The sequence below is a fragment of the Dermacentor albipictus genome, chromosome 2, assembly GCF_038994185.2.
Source record: "Dermacentor albipictus isolate Rhodes 1998 colony chromosome 2, USDA_Dalb.pri_finalv2, whole genome shotgun sequence".
Classification (NCBI taxonomy): domain Eukaryota; kingdom Metazoa; phylum Arthropoda; class Arachnida; order Ixodida; family Ixodidae; genus Dermacentor; species Dermacentor albipictus.
In genome coordinates, this window is record NC_091822.1 from 108,882,008 (window position 1) to 108,904,992 (window position 22,985).

The window sequence follows — 22,985 nt, forward strand, 5'->3', positions numbered from 1 at the left end:
TCATAAATAAAGATTCCACTTCTAACAGTCACTGGAATTTAACTTTGTCTCTCAAATGCGACAAATTTGATTAAAATCGGTCCAGGGGTTATCGCAGAAAAAATTTTTTCCGCTCTACATGTATTTCAATAGGCCGTGTCGGAGTTGGGCCCGAGCTAAAGTTTCCTCTTAAATAAAATCCAGGGTGCAGAACCATCGGAACATACTTTTCGAGTGGAGTAGATGCACGGCAATTCATTATATAGTGAAAAATATCAAAGGGTGAAGCTTTGTATGAACTTGTATAGAAAGCTATCACCCCATTATGGCGTAGAACTCTCAATGCTACAGTAGTAGTAGTACTAGTAGCAGCAATAATGTCTTATGTGGCAGTGTTAATGTTACCACTTTGTGGGACTAGCGAAGAATTGTACAACATAAGTAAATTGAGAGTTTAGATGTAAAATAAATAAAAAACAACAACTTGAGTTTAAGTATGTATCAAAAGAAAAAAAATATATTTGGAAAGTATAGAATAAAGAAACCCGAATGCGTAAATGAAAGAATAATACCAATAAACAATCATATTGGAGTAAAACTGTAAAAAAAAATACAATACAGTCTGAATTTGGCATTAAAATTGATTTTGGCAGCAGGATTCCTCTTTCCCATGTTACAAAAACTAAAGTTTGTGTTCAGAATAAAATTCAACATTGTCTTGTTACCTGCACATGTTGTTACGAATGGATTATTTGTATTCCTTATTCAGTAAATTGATGATCTCACTGTAGCGAAGAACTGACGGCAAACACTGATGAAATATATGAGTAACATTTCTTTTGTTTTCAATTTTAAATGTAGATTATTTCGGTCGTCGAGTTAGGTGTTGCAGTGCTGCTGTGCGCACATGTTTGTGAGCTTGTAATTCAGTTTAATAAAGTTCACACTGAATGGCCCTCAGTGCCCAGCAGCTGCGGAGCACCTGACCAAGGTGACGGTCAGACCTGCAATGATGCAGAGGGTGGCAAGGATCTCTGGACCCGGACAGGCCACCACTGGAACCTGGCAGTGTTCAACACACGAACCCTCCCGAGTGAAGCTAGCTTGGCAGGACTGTTTGAGGAACTGTTGGGCATTGTTTGGGGTATTATTGGCCTTAGTGAGGTTAGAACTGGTGAGGCTTGTACAATGCTGACAGATGGCGACGTCCTCTGCTACAGAGCACTTCCAGAATGGCAAGATGGAGTAGGATTCCTAATCCATAAGGCTATAGCAGGCAACATTGATGAATTCTACAGCATTAATGAGAGGGTAGCAGTAGTTGTAATAAAACTAAATAGCAGGTATAGATTAAAGATAGTTCAAGTCTACGTTCCAACATTCAGTCACGATGATGATGAAGTAGATCAGTTTATGAAGATGTTGAATTAGTGATGAGAAAAGTGTAAACTCGTTATATTGTTGTAATGGGCGACTTCAATGCAAAAGTGGGGGAAAGGCAGGCTGGGGAACAAGCAATTGGCAACTATGGCGTAGATTCCGGGAATTCTAGAGGAGAGATGTTGATAGAATTCGCAGGAAGAAATAAGCTTCGAATAACGAATACCTTTTTCGGGAAGCATAGCAACCGAAAGTGGACCTGGAAAAGCCCTAATGGTGAAACAAGAAATGAAATTGATTTCATACTTTCTGCCGATCCCAGCATAGTGCAGGATGTACAAGTGATAGGTAGGGTAAAGTGCAGTGATCATAGATTAGTGAGGGCTAGGATTCACCTCAATTTGAAGAGAGAAAGAGTAAAATTCATCAAGAAGAAACGGGCCAACCTAGAGGCAGCAAAGGTAAAAGCAGACAAGTTCGGGCTGGTACTTGCTAACAAATATGCAGCCTTAGAACAGAGAGATGAAGATGACATAGAGGTAATAAATAAAACCGTAACTACACTGGTTTCAGAAGCAGCAACTGAAGTGGGAGGTAAGGCACCAAGGCAACCAGTAGGTAAGCTCTCCCAAGTAACGAAGGTCTTAAGTAAGTGTCGAACTCAAGAGATCAGATGGGATTCGCGGAACTCTCGGAACAGATCAGCAAGGAGAAAGCAAGGGATATTCGAAATTATAACGAGAAAGGCTGAGGAAGTAGTAAAACATGGATGCAGCGTGAAATCAGTGAGAAGAAAACTTGGCATAGGATAAGCCAAGATGTATGCACTGAAAGATAAGCAGGGTAATATTGTCAGCAATTTCGAGGATATAGTAAAAGCAGCGGAAGAAGTCTATGCTGACCTGTAGATTACCCAGAGCAGCCACACTACCTCCATTCAAGGTAGTAACAAACAGGTTAGAGAGGTAATGTACTCACGCATTATCCCAGAGGCCTGCGCTACCCTCGTTACCAGGCGACAAACATCACCTTCCAACTTGCTGGTTTGAGGTTGCCATTGGAAACATGTATAATTAGCGATGAATTTGGAAGGGCCTTGCAAGACGTGAACCAGGGAAAAGCGGCAGGAGAAGATTAAATAACGGTTGACTTAATCTAAGATGGAGAAGATATGCTTGAAAAGCTTGCGGCCCTTTATATGAAATGTCTCGCAACTTTAAGGGTTCCTGAGAACTGGAAGAATGCCAACATTATACTAATCTGCAAAAATGTAGATGTTAAAGAATTGAAAATTTATAGCCCCATTAGCTTGCTTTCAGTATTGTATAAAATATTCACCAAGGTAAGTTCCAATAGAAAAAGGGCAAGACTTGACTTCAGTCAACCAAGAGAACAGGCAGGCTTCAGGAAGAGATACTCTATGATGGATCACATCCATGTCATTAATCAGGTAATTGAGAAATCGGCACAGTACAATCAGCCTCTATATATGGCTTTCATATTTATGGAAAGGCGTTTAATTCAGTAGAGATACCAGCAGTAATAGAGGCATTATGTAATCCAAATAGTACAGGAGACGTGAATATCCTAGAAAATGTCTACAATGATTCCACACCTACCTTGATTCTTCACAAGTAGAAAGATACCTATAAAGAAAGGGTTCAGCCAAGAAGACACAATTTCTCCAATGCTATTCCCTGCATGCTTGGAAGAAATATTCAACCTATTAAACTAGGAAGGCTTAGGAGTGAAAAACAATGGCAAATATCATGGCAACTTTCGTGTTGACATTGTCATGTTCTGCAACACTTGGGACAAATTGCAGCAAATAATTGAGGTCCTTAACAGAGAAAGTGTAAGAGTGGAGCTGATTCACATGAAGGAGAGAAAAAAAAAACTGGCTGTGGCTTAGCTAAGGTTAAGCCCAGGATGCGAAGCATACTAGCCTTTATTTTAACGCGACAGCGTTAAGGAGCTCGTGTCGCAGAAAAGCCGGTGTCGTCGGCGTCGGCTCAGGCGTGTGGCGCTTGCTCAGGCGCACATTTCGTTGTCGAGCCGAACGCTGCGTTGCTCGACGCTCACCGCGTCCGATGCGGGGCGCGTAGTCGCTGCGCCGTAGCAAAGCCACCTAGAAACAGTCTCTGTAGCACGCCGCAACCTTCGCTTCTCATTCCAACGAGCGGCTCTGTTTCCAGGAGGCATCTCACCTCGTGAGTGTCTAGCAGAGGCAAGCGCAGCTGCTTATATACCGCCGCGACGCCGCGATTTGGAGCCCCGTTTCTCCTCTGTCGTGACGTCACGGTGTCACGTGGTCAGCCTTGAAGGCGACGGCGCGAGTTGGAGCCCCGTTTCTCCTCTGTCGTGACGTCACGGTGTCACGTGGTATTGAAGGCGACACCGCTGCACCTGAGGAGCTGGGTTGAGCTCTCGTAATATGCTTCGCATAAAACAATGCTCAATAACCTGGCAAGGGAACAAGAGTTCAGGATCGTCAGTCAGCCTCTAGAATCTGTGAAGGAGTATGTTTACACAGGTTAATTACTCACAGGGGACCCTGGTCATGAGAAGGAAATTTACAGAAGAATGAAAATGGGTTGGCGTGCATATGGAAGACATTGCCAGCTCCTGACTGGAAGCGTACCATTATCATTGAAAAGGAAGGTGTACAATCAATGCATTCTACCGGTGCTAACATATGGAGCAGAAGCTTGGAGCAATGGAATGGAACGAAGAATATTAGGCGTGACGTTAAGAGACGGGAAGAGAGAAGTGTGGATCAGGGAGCAAACGGGTATAGCTGGTATTCTCATTGACATTAAAAGAAAAAAATGGAGCTGGGCAGACCATGTATGTATAGGTTAGGTAACCGGTGGACCATTAGAGTTACAGAACGGGTGCCAAGAGTAGGGAAGCGCAGCCAAGGACGGCAGAAAACTAGGCAGGGAGATGAAATTAGGAAATTCGCATGCGCAAGTTGGAATCAGTTGGCGCAGCTAGGACAGGGGAGATCGCAGTGGCCATGAAAATAGGACGATGATGATGATGATTTTAACGACGTTAGTGACTTGGACGTCATGAGGTCGACGTTCGCAGTTGGACGATTGTTGTGATGTCACGAGCCTGAGTGATTTATAGAGAAACATACCTACGTATGTGTTTATGATAGAATCGCATCCGGATTCGTCCAAAAAGCGTCATGCAGCGAGCAGACATTAGAAGGCACATGCCCCATCGTCTAATGAATGTGTGACTGCTTTTATTTTTCCACTAGGTGTTAAGAACACGTTCAGAAATTGCAGCATGACTTTTAATCGTTGAGTTATGCGAGGACACGGTTACCTGGTGTTCGCAACCAATTGAATTTTCCCGCGCAATATCGGTTTCGTTTTCAGCAGCCCACGTTGCCCACGTTTTATGAATAGATGTCGCCTCTGTCGATTTGTTATCATTTCGAAGGAGTTAGAGAAAAGTTGCGTTCTCCGCTGGGTGCATTGCGTGGAGTGCTTAGTAAATATGCGAAGAGCGAACGCAGGATCTTGAGGTAAATAATGGGTAATCCAGGTCGCTACTCGGCCACCATTGGCCTCTGCATGACGACCGTAATGAATGAAAGAAACAGGAAAGTCATCTCCTTACCGTGCTGCTCTCACATGGCTTTACGGGACCAAGGAAAATGTGTGCTTGTGTCCTTGCAATATCGGGCTGAGGCGAAGCGTCTAAATTTTACATTAGATTAGTCGAGCTGCTGTGGTGCCGCGTACAGTGCGATTCGTTTCATGTGCGAAAGCGGGAGCGAAATCGCGAGCCGAAATTGCGTGTTTTACTCGGAAAGGTGTGTCACTTTGATCGGTCGGTCTACACATGCTCCCGCTTGCCATGCGTGCTGGCGGTCACTCGGCGTTGCAGCACTGCCAGGCTGATTATAACGCTCTGTGAAGTGTTTCGTGAGTCACCGTGTTTCCTGCTGTTCTTCCTCCACGCAGCCGCGAGCATGTTGGAAGGTCTAGCGGCATGGGTCCTCAACACCTATGTTGGAGGTTACGTCGAGAACCTCAACACGCACCAGTTGTCAATTGGGTTGCTTAGAGGTGAGCTGCCGAAACCTCTCTTGGTTGTACTACACAATTCATTTTTATATTAAACCGTTCGCCGGATGACGTTTCCGGCTCGTGTGCGTCTGCCACAAATCTCGTCTCGAAATTATGTTTCGCACATCGCTTTGCAGGCCAAGTTGAATTAGAAAACCTTCCACTCAAGAAAGATGCATTTCGACATCTGCTGCTGCCGCTGGAAATTAAAGCGGGTAAATATTAGCATTATGTTTGAGTTGTTCATCAAACCGTACTTACTCGAGGTTTCTCAAAAATTTTGTCATGTCACATGTTGCAATTGCCGCTTCTTCGTCTCTTGAAAACAGGTTTTATCGGAAAACTGAGCCTGAAAATCCCAGTGACCAGGCTGCGCAGTGAACCGTGGCTGATCACCATTGAGCAACTGTACATAGTTATTGGACCAGTCTCTCTTGACGATGTAAGTTCTATGTGCTAGTATTCCACCTTTTGCATTACTGCAGAGGATACGCATTGCTTGCTGGGAAGGTCTATCTTGTCTGTGACTGTATATGTCAAGTTGTATATGTCAAGTTGCGACAAAATACAGAACAGGATTTCATTTGTTTGTACTTAATTTCTAAATGAGCAAAATGTACAGAGCATACACAGAGCACTTTTACTATGCATTGATCAGTGAATTGCACATACTGTGGTTTTTGTGTGTGGGGAACGTGCTTGGTTCAAGCATTTTGTGAATGCGGCTGCCTACATGTGCCCATTTCTGTGTAATTATTGCATAATCCCAAATGCTTATTCGGATTGTGATTGCGTATTCGGAAGTTGATCATGGCACATTTTGGTATCGGCAGAATGTAAAAATGCATGGGTACTGGGAGTTTCATAAGCATTACCTGTTTCCACACTGAAACAAATGATGAAAAGTGCATAAAATTTTCCAGAGATTTCAGAAACATGCCATCATGATTACTATATATTTGCCATTGGCTATATTGGTGCTAATCCCCAGTTAAGACTGCATTCGTCAGCGGTAGAGAAAGGGTTAAATAGCTCCACATGATCGTAATCTTCAGCGTATTGCTGCAATGTTTCTGTAATGCAAGTGTAGATTTTGACGTATCGGCTATTATCAATCATCTAAATGTCAATCAGGCAATTATAGGCAGAGCATTCATTCATTGCAGCAAGCTTGTTTGAAAAGTTTCTCTTCATGCTACGCAGTATAGGATGTGGTTGCAGTACATTTTTATGTGTGTTAGTAATAATTGTAAAAAATCTCCTTGTGTCTGCATGAGACATAAGAGGATTTAACAGGATGACGGAGAGGAATCGGCATCTCCTGCTGATATGTACCCCACTTTTTTTTTTTTTCTTCCTAACAAAAGTGTGAAAATATTCTATCTGTTATGCATGACAAGTAACACTATTTTCTTTGTTACATATTTTTGATGTCGTTTTGTGTCATTAAATTTTGTCCAACCTTGAGCACCATTCACCCGTATTCATCATAACGTTTATTTATTCATTGCAGAAACTTACTTCCACCCTTGTCAGATGTATTGTAACGAGTGTGGGATGCGACTATTATCTGATCTTTATAAGAATACTGTAGTATAAGACAACATTTGGCTTCCCATGCTCATCTCTAATCACTTAAATATGTATGTGCCTCATTTAATGTAAGAATATATTCAGTAGATGATAGAAAACTATGTAAATTCTATATCCAAATTAAAAAAAAAATCTTAATTCATTCAGTTGTCAAAAATCGGACAATTGATGTAGTGACAGTAAATAAACAAAAAAAATTAAGTTCCCTCCGACCTTTTCTAGACTGACTTGAGATCTTTTTGGCATTCATGAGCATTAGTTTTCTATATTATGTAGTGATCTGATTTTTTAATGGCAGCAGAGCTTGGTTGACCTATTCTGTTTAAACATTTTACTTTGTGAGACATTGCCATGTTAAATTGTCAGAGATGCTCAGAGCTGGTATCTTTTTTTGTGTGTATGTGTGCAGTATGATGAAGTGCGGGAAGATCAAGTGTTGCAAAATGCCAAAATTGCCAAACTGGATGCCATGGAAGCCAAGTGGAAGGTAGGCAGAAAGTGCATGCATTCTTGTGCATTACTCTCCAGCTTGTTAATTTTGCCCGTCACGTGTTGTTGCATTGCATTGCTTTCTTTCTTTTTTTTAACATCCACCTAGTATCAATCAACCAATGAGTCAGGTCATATCTATATAATTTTGTACCTCCTGTCTGCAATCTGTACAGTGGCATTTATTGAAGAGGTAGCATAAGCTTTGTTATTTATCTGTTAGTTTTTTTTTTTCTACTTTGATAATTTGCAGTAACAGCTCCGATTGGGCTTATCTTGAGCATGCGTGTGCTCTTCATAATCTGGCCTGTGCTATTGCGGGAATGAGGTGTCATGTACCTTTCATTGTGTTGTAATACAGATATCTCTGGTGACGCTAATGGAAGCTTTATCTAGTACAGTGATTACTCCTCATCCCTACTTCCGCCATTTATATTTGGATCTGCTGTGAAAAGATGCTGGAGCTCTTTTATACTGCAGTAGCATATATGCTTTGATGCATTCAGTCCAGAATGAAAATGTGCTGAAGTTACAACAATGTCAACTTATCGAAGTATCATTCATTATGCGCACATCATTACCACTGTTCTGGCAGTGGCATTAAAAAAAAAACATACATACGCTCTAGCTTAATCACCGAAGATTATAAATTTTCTCTGAATAGGATGTATTAAAAAAAATCGAAGTAAGCAGAAATTACATTTTCATTGTTACCTTAGCTTTGGCAGCCTCTCTTACTTTCGATACATTTTCATACCATAAGCATTTTATATCAATAAATGACAACACAGTCGTAAAGGAGTTATGGGGGGTAGTGCCTACTAATTGTGGGGAAAAAAAAAAGAAACGAAGTAAAAAGCACACACAAAATTCTAGGTGGACACATTTCTGGGATACCAAATAGATGTAATGGAGCTGTACCAGTTGGGCCATAAAATGTGGCCAAATTGGAGTGCATATGACTATCATAGGATTTGTGTCCTTGTTGATCTTTGTGGATGATGTGACAGTAACTCATTGCTCATTGAAACACACGAAAAGGCAGTGCGAATATGCAGGGCAAATCATAGCACAAAAAAGATGACTCACAAAGCGAAAGGGTGGCCTTGCGTAGCATTCCTTGTTTTGTTTCGTACATGTATCATTTTAAAGTTTGACTCGGGCTTTTGTCTTCAGTCCAGAATGAAAATGTGTTGAAGTTACAATAATGTCAACTTACCGAAGTATCATTCATTATGCACATATCATTACCACTGTTCTGGCAGCTTTCCAATTCCTGGCACACACTTGTCACGATGTTGGCACTTCATGTCAGCATCTTGTGTATAGTCAAATGTTTGTACATTGATGAACCACAGCCAGAAGAATTCATGTGCTATGAAGCCATGTGCTACTTGTTTATACTTAGGGTAAATAAATAAATAAAATGAGATGAAGAAAAGTGTGTATCAGGAGCGGTGCATCGCATCCGACTTAGTTGTGAGAAAGAGTACAATAAAGTACTACTGACACAATATTTCAAACTTTTTTGTTTGCTCGGTCGCCTCATATGCTGCTACTCGTGAGTGCCTCTGTGGCAGCATAGTGGACGGCCGAACGAGCCATAGTGAGTGTCAAAGTGTCACAATGTCCTTCTCGCACGTAACCACATACCGTATCGTGATGTCATGACACAGTAGAAACGAAAGCAAAACTTGCTGTTGAAAAGCTAATATTTTAAATTATTTAAGGTGGTGCAAAGCACAACAGTATTATTTCTGGGGCTTAGAAGTACTAGATCTGCATTATAAAAAAGAAAGTGAGGTGAAAATAACGTGTCGGTAGCCCTTTAAAGGGGCCCTGAGCCACTTCTTATTGAAGTCGAGAAATGCATTTGAAGCTAAAATAGACTATTTCAGAAATTCTTTGCGGCAAAATGTATTTTAATGCGCTCATCGGAAGCGGAGTTATTGGTATTCAAAGGTAGCCTATAATCCCATTTGTGGTGCTCCCGCTCATTCTTCAGTGCCTTACACTGCGAAGGCTACAACAGAGCGAGGCGTGCCCACAATGCTCCACCTACTGAACATCACCGTGGCACGCAGTTCAAATTTGATTTCGAATGTTCTTGTAGACGCCACCCTTTCCTATTTTGGTGCCTACGACGTGCCAAACGCGTCATTTTTTCAAAAAGCCGCAGTGCGTTCAGCAAATTGACTCGTTGCAGCACCCCATGGTGGCCGCGGTATCTATTCTAAATAACAGACTGCACCTACATGCAACTTTAGAGCTTATGCACAGCAATTGCATTGTGCATGACAGGGCTTGAGTGCGCGCTCACGTTCATATGCATGGTCCGCACCGTGCTATGTGGTGTGGGCCGGCTTTGTTCTGCACCAGCTGCACCGGTGAATAGTAGCCACATCTAACTTGTGTATTTTAAAGTGCTACCAATAAGTCTGCTAAGGCATCTAACCAGGAGCAGCCATGAGGCCACGCACGCTGGCAAGCATGCATGTGGTCTGACTTTAAGTTCCGCGTGGTTTGAGACTTGTTGCGTGTTCAAAACTAGTCGAAATTAGCGAGACCTGACGGCTATGACACTGATAAGCAGAATGGCCAAAGTTCACTTCCTACCCAGGTGGCCATGGCTGAGCGTGAGCAGACAATAGTTGGCTCCTTTCAGAAATTCGCAATTTTATCAATATTCAAAAGCAGATTTTTGTGTACTTCAGCCTGTTTATTAAATTGCGTCCACAAATATACACATTAACAGCACAAAGCAGCGCATTGATCCAAATGCCCTTTTTGATTGATGTCAGCTATTGGCCGGTACCAGCCGCATATGGGAATTGGCTATATGACAAAATATAGCACCCGAAAAGAGTGAGGAGTGGGCTTATGTTGAAATGGGTGTTTGAGAAAAGGGTGACTTCATGCTCCGCTTGTGAGCTCCACATGTCGCTCATGACTGCGAAATTTGGTTGAGATGTTCACAGTAGCGTATGCTATCTGCAGACTGCATTTTTTCATAGAGCCCTAGGGGTGGTTCAGGAACCCTTTAAACAAACTAGTCAGTGCTTTAATGATCAGATGCCACAGAACAGAGTGAATGTCAAGAATGGTTTTGGCAGCCAAATTGCCAAACATTGCAAGGAATGCAGATGCTACTAGTACCATAAGCTCACTCTAACCAAATATCGGCAGAAGAAAAGATAAAACTAAGAGAGACAGTCAATAGAGGCCTATTACAAGCCTATTATCAAGTGAAGGAGTGAAGCTTGTACCACCATGTAATCTGTGTTCGATCTCAGTAAGGAAATGCTTTTCTTGGGTAACTCTGTGCATGTCTTATAGGTAACATGTGTTCTATAATAGCTCATTGTGTGTGTGCATTTTGTTTGTTTTTATAGCAAGCATGTTTGCTGTGGTTATGTGACTGTAAGCCGTACATAAAACTAAATGTTTTTCTGAATAAATCTCGGTTGATAGCTTGACACCTGGGCTGCAATTTTGTTGTGATGCCTTTTGCCGTTGCTACAATTCCTATCGACGCTTTTTGGGTTGTGAGTGGAAAAGCGATGCTCTGCCCTGTTACGTTTGGCATATTCGCCGAAGAGCGGAGGCCGGGGTCGTTGTGGTATTGGCATCAAACAACATTCCCCTGAGTACATGGTCACTGAGGTGCTGAAAAAATTGGCTTTCCTACAAGATTCCACATCTCTATTCTTATCAAGCAACTTGCCAGTGACGTCATTGTGAAGCCGTCCTTGGAGGTAAGCCTCATCCAAGGCTTGGGCTAATTGCCGAAAACGGGGTGCATGCGTATTCAGCAAGTTGCCCAAGGTCGAGCCCATCCAATGCCAAGTGTTGTGTGTCATGCCAACCCATGAAGTCAGTCAAGAAGCGGTTGGGAATATTGGGATGCGGCATTCCCTATGATGGCTTGTCTTGTTCACCTCTCCCTGTCATCGCATTGGCAATCAGTATGGTGTACTTGCTTCCTCCTTTCCATGAGCATCACAAAGGCAGCGTGGGTGCTTTGTGTTGACCTTCTCCTCGGTGGCGAAGTTTTGTGAGTCTACATGACCACCGGATTGACCGGTTAGGACATGAACTGTTTTTCTAGCGAGTGATCTGGGGAAGACAAAGGGTGTTTAGGAGCCATCCTCTGTGTATGTGGAGTGTGTACTTCCAACATCGTTTAGTGCGCTGCTCCACAATTCTTTAGCATGCTCCGAGAACTATGTATCTGTGTGCTATGATGCAACTTGTGCTCTGCTTGCAAGTCGTGCACGTATGAGTCTGTCTTTACCTGTAACCGAGTTTGCTTCACCTATGTTAATAAGCCCCCTGTTTTGTTACTCTGACCTCCCGACTTCGTACTCATCGTGAAAACCTAACTCTCATGAAAGTATGGACGACGGCTTATGCTAGCTTAGCCTCCATGTGACACCCCGGTAGCGTCGGCCAGCTACTTGTTTCTAGACACACCGCCGGCATAGGCTAGAGTGCGACCCTCTAAATGACGGCAGACTCCTGAGATCATGGTACCCAAACCCTACAGGCATGGGTGGAGTGTCAAGCGTGTCCACTCATGAATGCGAAAAGCACCAAAAGGCATTAGAATTGAAAAAGGCATTGCTTCAAAATAGCGACCTTGTCCTGTCATTTGTGTTCCTTTTCCACATCTGTCATGCGCCATTAAATAGCTTAAAATATAATCCCCCCCCCCCCCCTTTTTTTTTACAGGCCAGTTACGAATCAAAGCAAGAACCTTCGTACTATGCGTACTCGTATGCAGCATGGTTGACCTGTGGCACGTCTGTTATGACAAATATCATCAAGAACCTGCAGGTGAGCTGCTGCTAGGAATTGAAATGCTTCACTGTTCCTGAAGATGTCTCTTTTTATGCATTAGTTGTAGTGTTCAGTTTTGTATGATTAATTCTGCAAGCCATTTGCATGTTATCACTAAATATTGTCCAGTGCACTTTGTGGCTGTGTGCATTTATGCTGTTGTACACACATATATACAACTGAACTGAATTCGTTCAGTGCAGTTGTACTGTGAAGAGAGAGTAGCGGCATAAGCAGACCGAAAGCTTCAAGTGAGGTGAGGCGCGGTTCTCAGAGGCTGTGTGCACGGTTTACTGTAGTTGCTAGAGAGAGTACCAGGTGGCGCGTGTGCGGCGGCGAGAGGGGAAACAAGACGCTGGTGGCATGAAGTGTGTGTTGCATGTAGTGTGTGCAGAAAGACAGCATGGGGACAGCGTGAGGGAAGAGTCACGGAGTGGGGTAATAAAGTGAATGTTTGCGACAATTGTGTCGGCCTGTCATCATTTGTAATAGTGCATACGAATTAATACCGAGAGTTTCTATATTTGCTGTTGAAATTTAAGAAGTCGAAGCAAATGGCCTATGTGTTTCTTTTATTGTGCAATAACTGTTTGATGTTTGCATGCTGTCATTGTTCAGTAACTGTGCTGTTACTTGCTCATAGCATTGATAGATTCCACACTGAATTTTTGAAGTAGTGAGTATGGAATGAACTTTGTTTTAGACAAATTGCCATACAGTTGAGTGCACTTATAACTACTGTTGTTAGCAGTATATCAGATGTAACAATGAGCAGGCAAGACACTATAAACTTGTGCATATGCTGTGGTATAATAAAGCGCTTACTACAATGTTCTCATAATGCGTTATTGGTTATAAAAATTAAATCTGCCTACTAGGTGCCAAAAGGAAATGCTTCCCATTGCGAGAAGCTTATTGCTAGTGTATTTGTTCCTTAAGAAAAAGCATGGTTTTAGAGATTCCACAAGTGGCCAGAAAAGTGTGCAGTACACTATTGCATGCACCAATCGCCAAAGCAAGTTATGTTGTATTCACACCATCTAGACAAAATTTGCCTAAAATTTTTTCTGTTGTAGCTGATAGTCCGTTGTAGCCGGGTCTGTTAAAAACTGAATTTGTTGCATTGATAATATAGGTGGACAAAACTAAGTCATAATCCGAAAGTATGTTGTGTGCGGATCACTTGAAATGGGCGTGGACTGAAGTTGTCATAGCTACTGTGTCAATGAAAACAAAATTAAGTTGTGTGGCAGATTCCTTTAAAATAATTATATTCAAGCACACTTTATAAGTATGCACTGTGTGGCGGCTACTTGTAAACTGCTGTTGCCTGATTGCCTGAGGTGATAGTTGTGTTTGCCAAGGAAAACTAATGCTGCTTGTTCTTGTTTTCTACACTTTCTTTTTACTTATTTGCTAAAGAACTGATCTTATGCCTTCTTTAGGATGACTCAGTGTCTTTTGTTGAACAGTACAATTATTGCTTTGACCCTGACAAGTTTTATTTTTTCTTCCATATCTTTAGTTTAAAATCAAAGACATCCACATAAGGTATGAAGATGCTTGTACAGATCCTCAAAACCCATTTGCCTGTGGCATCACCATCCAGACTCTGTCATCACAAGCAGCTGCGGCAGATGAGGTCAGTGCGATTACTGTATCTGCTAATGCTCTTGAAAACAGCCTCCAAAACTTGCATATTTCAGGTCAGCGTCTTTCCTGTCTTGTGAACCCATTTCTCTAGGGTATTTATCTGCAGTGCCTGAATGACCTTTTTTATTGCTTTAGGGCCCCAGTCATGTCTGGAGATTTAGGATGACCAAGTACAGTGCACAAAAAATGTCACGAATTTCGAAGTATATTTTGGACAGCCTAAAAAAGCAGTTGCCGAGGGGCTTGACATGAAAGCAAAGGAGTGCTTGGTAAATGGCTGTGCTAATACACATAAGGACGAAAAAATACGAGGTGTGTTCAAAAAGAAACCAAACATTTGAAATAGCACGCCAACCGGCAGAGGGAGCGCGCTGCGGCTACTGAACGCATGTAGTGGTAGGTTTACACAGTAAACTGCCATTTGCCACGTTTCGCTCTGAGCTTTAGTTAGCGAGCTACAGCCGCTGAAGTGAGCACATGAAGCTGTTCTTCGGATTGGTGCCAAAGTGACAGTGAAGGAATCGGAAGAACAGCGTGTGTGTGTGAAGTTCTGCTACAAACTTGGGAAAACTTTCACAGCGACACTTCAGTTGCTTAGCCAAGCATTAAGGGAGGACTGTATGAGTTGCACGCAGTGCTATGATTGGTTCAAGCATTTGAACATGGAAGAATGTTGGTTGGTGACGATCCCGAGCCTGGACGACTTTCCACATCCTCTGATGATGACCACGTCGAGAGAGTTTGAACTGTGATTCGTGGAAATCGCCGTTTGACTGTTCAAGAAGTCGCTGATGAAGTGGCTATCAGCGTAGGATCATTTCATGAAATTTTGAGTGAGAAACTTGGGATGCATCATGTCAGTGCAAAATTCGTGCCGCGTTTGTTGACTGACAAACAGAAGCAGACCCATGCTGAAATCAGCCAGGAACTGCTTGCCCCTGCCAATGACGATGAAAACTTTCTTAAGAACATCATAACAGTTGATGAGACATGGGTTTATGGCTATGATGTTGAAACGAAAGTGGAGTCATCGCAGTAGGTGGCCTAAGGTTCTCCTCGTCCAAAAAAAGGCACGTATGAGTCGGTCAAAAATGAAGGTGATGTCGGTTGTGTTTTTTGACTGCAAAGGCATCGTCCATCAGGAATTTGTGCCATATTGTCAGACGGTAAACATAGAAGTTTACCAAGGAATCCTAGCACGTTTGAGAGATTCTGTGTGCAGTAAGAGGCTTGAATTGTGGGAAAGTCAGGCTTGGATGTTACATCATGACAATGCCCTGGCTCACGCGTCGCTCCTTGTCCGCAGCTACTTAGTGAAACACCACACTCCTGTTGTGCCCCACTCACCATATTCTCCGGACCTAGCCCCAGCAGACTTTTTTCTATTCCCCAAGCTGAAAAGCACCTTGAAAGGACATCATTTCAAAACCGTAGAGAAGATCCAGGACAATGCGAGAAGAGACCTGCGCACCATTTCAGAAAGTGTGTTCCAGGAGGCTTTCCAAAAATAAAAGAAAAGATAGAAAGAGTGCATTGCCAATAGAGGGGACTACTTTGAAGGGGACAGCACTTAAAATGCTGTACCATAAGCAGTAAAGGTGTTATAGCAAAAGTTCGGTTTCTTTTTGAACACACCTCGTATGGTTCACAACGTAAGTGTTCTAAACTGTGTTAGTGGTGCTGTTTGCCAAATATGAACATCCACCAACTTGCCCGAGCTCTCTCTACTATTGCAAATGAATGCCTGACAAAGTGTAAAGCCCTTTTGATACAAGATGACACAGCGGTCATAGGATGGTAACAAAAAGGAAAGAAATAACTTATGTTGCACAATTGGTGCTAAAGTACTTGTATCAAAAAAACAACACAAGTTACTAAAGAGCATTACAGTTTATTGCAAACTTTTTAACACACACGCAATAACAAGACATCGAGAATTAACTGAAACATGCGATCAAATTAAATGCAGTCAAACAAGAGGGCAAGTTTTGCAAGCATTTGCTCATAGTGAACTTTATATTTAAGCTAAGCATTCACTAGGAGATGACAAATATGTAGTCATATGTTTAAAGAATAGACTAGTGCATTTTTTTTTTCAACCAGGCACACAATTATAGGATGGTGATAATAAGGTGAGTGACTTGGTGGTTTAGTTTCTGAGTGCCATAATTTGTCCATAGTGATTGCATTTACTGGATACTACTGCCTAATATGTCCTGGTGACCCTGTAGAATCACACAAAAGCTCATGCAATCTCTTTTTTTCTGGCAATGCCAACCTTCTCAGTCATCCTTGGTGATGAAAGCATTGGTGCCTCAACATATTTGACATCACAGCCTGATCACTCATCCACTGCTTTGTGAGAAGTGGTGATCCAGTGAGGTTGGTGGCAGCGGAGTGTCGAATCGAACTGGAACTTGAGAGAAAACTGGAGCTGAGCCAGAATCAGATATTTATTCTACCATCTTAGTACCAAATCTTTACCCCTAATTTCCCAGAAAAGCCGCTCTGAACCGGTTCAACCACAGGTTCAACCCAGGGTTGTTGCTTAATTTCATTTCTGTACTGTGGACCACTCTCTCGAACTGCAATATTCGAACATTAGTAACTTTGTTCAAATAATGATTATGCAACGTATGTGTTCATCATCATAATCCACAGTCCTCAGAGAGCAACTTGAGTGACTGAGTTAAATCGAGAGGGGGGTTCTTTTTATATACAATTTTTAATAAAGTAAAATTTTTCTAATTTTGATGTCAGTAAAAAAATATATTACATTAAAATCTAGTAGAAGAATAAGAATGCATAGGTTCGTTATCTACATAAAGGCCTATCTGTGCTGTAAATTGCAACTAGCTGCGATATGTTCAGAGAAGTAGAAACAGAGTCCCAAAGGTAAGCATGCCTGAAAATTAAATAAAAAGAATTAAAAAAAAAGTTAGTTACCTTGTACACAAATGCAGAAAATGCTGTGAGCTACTTTCCCTTTACTTCTATTTGCACTGGAAATAAATTCAATAGATCCTCGTTGATACATTTCCGTTACGTACGTTTTTCCGGCACCAACTTTCGCATTAGAGAAGACAAAAAATGACCCAATAGAGTTACGCTAATTTTTTACTGGTTCATACATTCCCAGGAAACATGATTTCCCAGCACCAATGTTCAGTACGTCGCCTAACTGTGATCATATGATATGTTTTCCAGCCGCTAGATCCCATGTAAACAAGAAAATTCGCGAGGCATGCATGATCAAGAACAGTATATAGCTGCCCACCACGGCAGCTTCACCGCAATATTCGCCCGCCTGTCTCATGTGAAAATGTTGGCGCTCATCAGTTTCTCATTTCGGTACCAGCAAATCTTCTGTGGGGTCGTCGCATGTGGCATTTACAGGCATCACCGCCAATCCTATTGCTAAAAGACTGCGATTGTATACGTTTTCCGGCCGCTAGACCCCACGTTCACATGAAAAGGCACGAGGTGTGCGCGATCCAGAACAGTATATAGCCGGACATCTCACATGAAAACGACGGCGCGACTAGTTTCTTATTCTGGTACCCCGCCCGGGTCGTCGCACGTCGCACTCACAGCTATCGCCGCCAAACCTATTGTGATAAGCATCGTCACCTATCTTTTTTACAGCACATGGTGCATAGTGCCACTGGTAGCGTACTGCACTCTTTCAGTAGGCGATAATCCAAATGCGTCGTCGTTCCCTGCTGCAGGTGGTGCGTTGTGGGCATCTCATTTCGCTTGGGTGGCATCCAGCATTGTCCACGCGCTAAATTTCGCTTCGGCTTCCTGTCGTCCTCCTAAAACACCATGCTATAGGAAAACAACAAAACATGCATTAGTAAGATCTTGATGAGGGCTAGTTGGTTCATACTTAGAACTGTGGTGAAACAGCGTGAAAAAGACGAGGACACAAGGAAACAAATCTGTGGTATTCTGTGGTGTGGTAATCTGTGGTGTCTGTAGTATTTGTTTCCTTGTGTCCTCGTCTCTTTCGTGCTGTTTCACCTCAGTTCTAAACAAAACATGTCTCGGGCCGCCGGAGCAACACCAGCTCGACATGCGTTGTCTCGTGCTTCGCATTACACAGATGTCTACAATAATTGAGTCCGTCAAATTTTTTAGTTACTTGGGATTGTATGTTTTCCTGGTTAGTACGCATTTTCTAGAGTTTTTTTTTAAAACGTATGAATGAGGTTTTTACTGTATATTGTAACGTGGTCAGAAAGAGATTGAAGAAGAGGGTGACGATGGTCCCTGGGGTGAGCGGCAGCATTTCTACAGCTGTCTTCCTGATCGATATCTCTGCCAGCCTTCATCTGTAAATAAACACACGATCATCCTTAACAGTTTTGTTGGAGGTGGGGGGTACCCGCAACATTCATAACAATATTTGCTATAGTATACTTGTGTGGCATAAATCATTGTCGCATACTTAGGAAAAAGCACATTTCGTAAAATTTTTGTCGTCGGCCGATGACCTTTGAGGATTTTTTTCTCGTTTACTTATAGCTTTTTTTAAGATCAAGTAGCAGTTTAGCACTATTTTCACATGTACGTTATGTGCAAAATTATCAGAAAATTAAAAGAATGTCAAATATGCCACTTGTTTCGATCTCTTGTGGAATTGACCAAAAGTAAATGTGCTGCTCATTTCACTTGGTGCGAGAATAGCCGCGCAAAGCTATCTAGTACACTATAGCACTCGACCGTAAGCTGAGGGATAGCCTCCGAGTTTGGTGCATCCTGGGTACCAAAATCGGAAGTGGTGGCATCTATGTGAACATCCAAAATCGAATTTGAACTGTGCGGCCATGGCGACGTTCAGTAGGCAGAGTATTGTGGGTACCACCACCCTGCAGTGTGAGGCATTGAAGAAGGACTTGGAGCACTCTGAAGCGGATCACAGGTGATTGCGTTGGCAGTGCGCACATCGGCTAAGTGATAGATGCTGCACTCCGGACTCGTGTTGAAAGAATTGCTAACATAATGAGCTTCGACCATGGTGGCGACACACCTCGAGAGTGTGCAACTCGGGAAGCCAATGACCTGTTTGTCAGATGTAGGCACTCGGACCTTGATTCACATTACCCACGGAGACAAGTCAGAGCATGCGGTTTTCCTCAGCGAGCCACAGAAGTTCCTAGAGTGCACTCATTGTGGCACCTCGCGGAAGCTGTAGTATCTACGCTACGCTGCAGATGCAGCTACATGCAACTGTAGTTGCTTACTATGTGCACGACAGGGTCGGAATGCACGCTTGCACTCATGTGCTCCAGTCTGACCGTGCTGTGTGGTGCAGACCAGCTTTGTCCTGCACTAGCTTGACCAACAGGTAGTAGCCACATACAAATGGCACACTTTGCACAATAGCTTAATACAAAGCGAAGCCTGCCAAGGCACCCAGCCAGGAGTGGCATGGTGTGAGCGCGTGCTGGCGAGCGTGTCTATTCTGACCTTACATATCATGGTGTTCGAGGCTAGTTGAGTTTTCAAAACTAATAGAAATTAGCAAGGGTCGACGACTATGAGACTGATAATCAGTATGACCAACGTTTCATTCCTACACGTGTGGGCGTGGCCGAGCATTAGCGGACGATAGTTGGCAATATTACGATAGTTGTACTTCCGAAATTGTACAGTTCGTGTCAAAATTTGAAATGCATGTTTACACTTCAGCCTATTTACTAAACTGCATCAGTAAATACACACAGTAACATAACAGTGGAAGAAGTGCACTGATCCAAACATCCTTCTTGATGTCGGCTATTGTCCAATATGGCTATTGTCCACATATGGAAATCTGATATATGTGACATAATATAGCAGTCCGAAAAGTGTGAAGAGAAGGCTTCTGTTGAAAAGAGAATGTTTGAGAAAAAAGTGACTTTGCATGCCACTTGCGAGCTCCACGTGCTGCGCACGACTGCAAAATTTGGCTGAGATGTTCACAGCAGTGTATTCTATCCGCAGACTTTGTTTTTTCATCAAGCCAGAGGAGTGGTTCAGAACCCTTTTAAGGGATGCCAGAAATGTATTTGTCAGAGATCTCCACTCGTACTACTACTTGTAAATATGCCACACCATATGTAATATTTCTTTTGAGAGTGTCTGCACTGCAAATTTATTTGTTTGTTTTTGAGTCAATGTTAGGGACTGTAAATAAGTTTTTCTTTACACAAAGAATTTTGTTAATTCTTTACTCTTTTGCCACTGTATACACCTTAGTTAAATATTTGTTCATTGCTTTCACTGCATTATTTATTTGTTCCTTCTAGATATTTCAGCTATAAATTGGTGAATTTATCAATAAAAGCATGAAGTGTTCGTGAAGTTGGGGTTAATTACAACTGCTCACTTTTTCAAAATGACTTCACGCATTGTCTTAGACTTAGGCACCTTCTTTTATTTTTACCAAAATTAATGCATAAAACATCGGTAGTTAAGCATTCGGTGAAGTAGTTTACTTAATTTCTATGTTATGGTAAATGAGCAAACAACTAAGAATCTGATAAGAAAATTTGGGAGAAAGGGGGAGAGATAAACCGTAATAACATATTGGATAGGCCCACATGACACCGCGAAATCGACTTGTATGTATAAATTCGGACATGCTTAACTACAACTGTGCATGGTGCCTCATTTTCGTGATATTTCTTTCAAGTTACTTTTCTTGTGAAAAAAGAAAAAGAAAGCAATGAAAATAACAATGGTCCTCAGTTGTTTTACACGATACTCTAGCAAACCTGTTTCTCCCAAAGAAACCGAATGCACACAAATTTTTTTTTTCTTTTTACTGTTGAAATCTGTTTGAACATGTGTGAACCTGTTCAGAAATCTCTGGACCACTTTGCACTGTTATATTTTTTGCTCGGTCTTATAATGCTACGTTCTATAGCTTTTCTCTCACATTTTTTTCTTTAAATATTAGTCGCGAAGTATATTAGTATGCATAGAATTGCAGTCTAATGATTGGTGCTTGACAGATGAGAACATGCACCTTTGTTAAAGAGGTTAGTTGTCTGCTTATGGAAGCAATTTTTTGGTGTCACTGTTTTCTTTCCCCTAACAGTCAGTGACATTTTCACGCTTTTCTAACTCTTTAAATTGTTGTAGGCTGCCGCACAGGAGCCTGCATCTGGGGCTGCAGATGACGTTGCCCACCAGTCGGTACAGCTCAGTGGTTTCGCAGTCTACTGGGACAGTGACGTGACCCTTCTGGGAAGCCTGGACATCCCAGCAGTGGCTGTAGGTTGAACTTCCTATTCTCCCACACGCGTGGAGTACGAATGCAGTATGGGTGGTTCACTGCTACGAGGCAACATGTAGTCATGCATCTAGCACTCGGGCAGTGCCTGATGTGGCTTTGTGCATTAAATTCTGTGTGCGTACGGGCTGACCATGCTTAGGGGAGGCACCTTATTTGTATTCTAGCATTGACAGCAGCCTAAATGTTTTTATTTACTCTAATTTCAGTAACCTGTAGCCAAGTTAGGTTTATCTTAAAAGAAAGGTGCCACTGTAGATGCCATTCTTGCATTTTTTTTTCTCTCAAACAAGTGGGGCACATGCATTTTTTTATCCTTTTATCACCAACATTCTTTCTGTCTGTTGGCTACTTTTGTGACACATATTGCAAAGTCTGATCAGTACTATGTTGTTACAGAATACTCTGCTGCTGTTGTTTTATTAAAAACAATGCACGCACTCAGCTTACTAACATCAAATGCAGTTTTAATAAAAGAAGTGCTCTGTGGTAACCTTGGCTGGTGCTAGCCGGCCTTGAAAGTATGGGCACACTTACACTTGAGACCTAGTTAGGGCGCATGCTTGTTCTGGTTGTAGTTGTCAGTTACATCTTTTTGGAAGGGACAGCACATAAGCGCCCATGCATCGGCATTGAATGAGAACTGCATTCAATCCGTTGTGCCTGCTATTTGTCAGCAGAAAAAAACTTGTGGTACCTTATTTGCCTGTGGGCTGTGACAGTGCCAGTGTTTTGACGGTGGTACGCATGCAGGAAGCCATGAAGAAGCAGCAAACACATGCGCTGAGCACTGCACGGACTGTGAGGCCGCACTCGTACCTGCTGGCCACCACCAGCTTCCAGGCACAGATCTCGCGGAACTGCTCACCACAGCCACTCAGGGTCCGGTCAAAGCCACGACTTACGTGCAACCTGCAGCTGGACAAGTTTAGCATCACCCTAAATGAGGTGCGTGCTTACATATATAGAGGGTGCTGCTTTCATAGTTGGGATTTATGAGATCCTTAAATGCTTTGAGAGGGGTACAATATTAAAAAGGAGACAGCGCAAACAAAACAAACATTAAAATCTGAATGATGTGCAGCATAACAAATGGAAATGAAGAAGAAAATACAGTTTGATGCAGCAATATGTAAGGACTAGCATAAAATGTTGCTTCTTGCACACTTGGTAAAATATTCTCATGCCTCCTTGAAAGGGCTTGTCTTCATTTTTTTTTGTGTGTGCGGTTCCTTACGTTGCAATTTTATAGCATTGGGGTTTATATGTCCCAGCAAGGCTCTGTCCATACCGTGGAAGCAGTGTTTTAGTTTCTCGTTCATGTTTCATGCAGGAACAATACCGACAGATGGTGTTTTGCTTCAAAGAACTGGAGAGGGTCAATGTGTCTTGGAAGTACAGACGGTGGCGACCGTCTGTCGGGATCAGTGGAAAGTGAGTTGTGGTTCAAGCGTGCTTGAGCATGTGATCTTAAAAACTCATATATGGTAGAAAATAGGACTGTACACACCAAGTCGTGCCTGCCTTTTCATTTTTTAAATGTTGGTGTACGATAATTTCGTAAATCTGATTTGCTGGATTTTTTTGTCACAGTAGATAAAAACTGGGAGCTCAAGTCTACACAGTGGTTGTGCTTGTGTGCTATTTCTGTATGGACTCTAATGTCTCTTTCTGTTAAACAC

At 42.4% G+C, this 22,985-nt stretch overlaps 1 protein-coding gene across 1 annotated transcript in view; it reads left to right on the plus strand.

Moving 5' to 3' along the window:
• Positions 1-4,813: 4,813 nt before the first annotated feature.
• Vps13D (vacuolar protein sorting 13D) overlaps positions 4,814-22,985 on the plus strand; it is a 173,928-nt gene continuing 155,756 nt past the window's right edge. The window contains exons 1-10 of the mRNA XM_065430344.2: positions 4,814-4,900; positions 5,343-5,447; positions 5,585-5,662; positions 5,777-5,889; positions 7,450-7,527; positions 12,261-12,365; positions 13,894-14,010; positions 21,153-21,284; positions 22,057-22,251; positions 22,637-22,737. Coding sequence (XP_065286416.1) covers positions 5,351-5,447; positions 5,585-5,662; positions 5,777-5,889; positions 7,450-7,527; positions 12,261-12,365; positions 13,894-14,010; positions 21,153-21,284; positions 22,057-22,251; positions 22,637-22,737 — 1,016 coding nt within the window. The 5' untranslated portion in view covers positions 4,814-4,900; positions 5,343-5,350. The remainder of the gene's footprint in view (positions 4,901-5,342; positions 5,448-5,584; positions 5,663-5,776; positions 5,890-7,449; positions 7,528-12,260; positions 12,366-13,893; positions 14,011-21,152; positions 21,285-22,056; positions 22,252-22,636; positions 22,738-22,985) is intronic.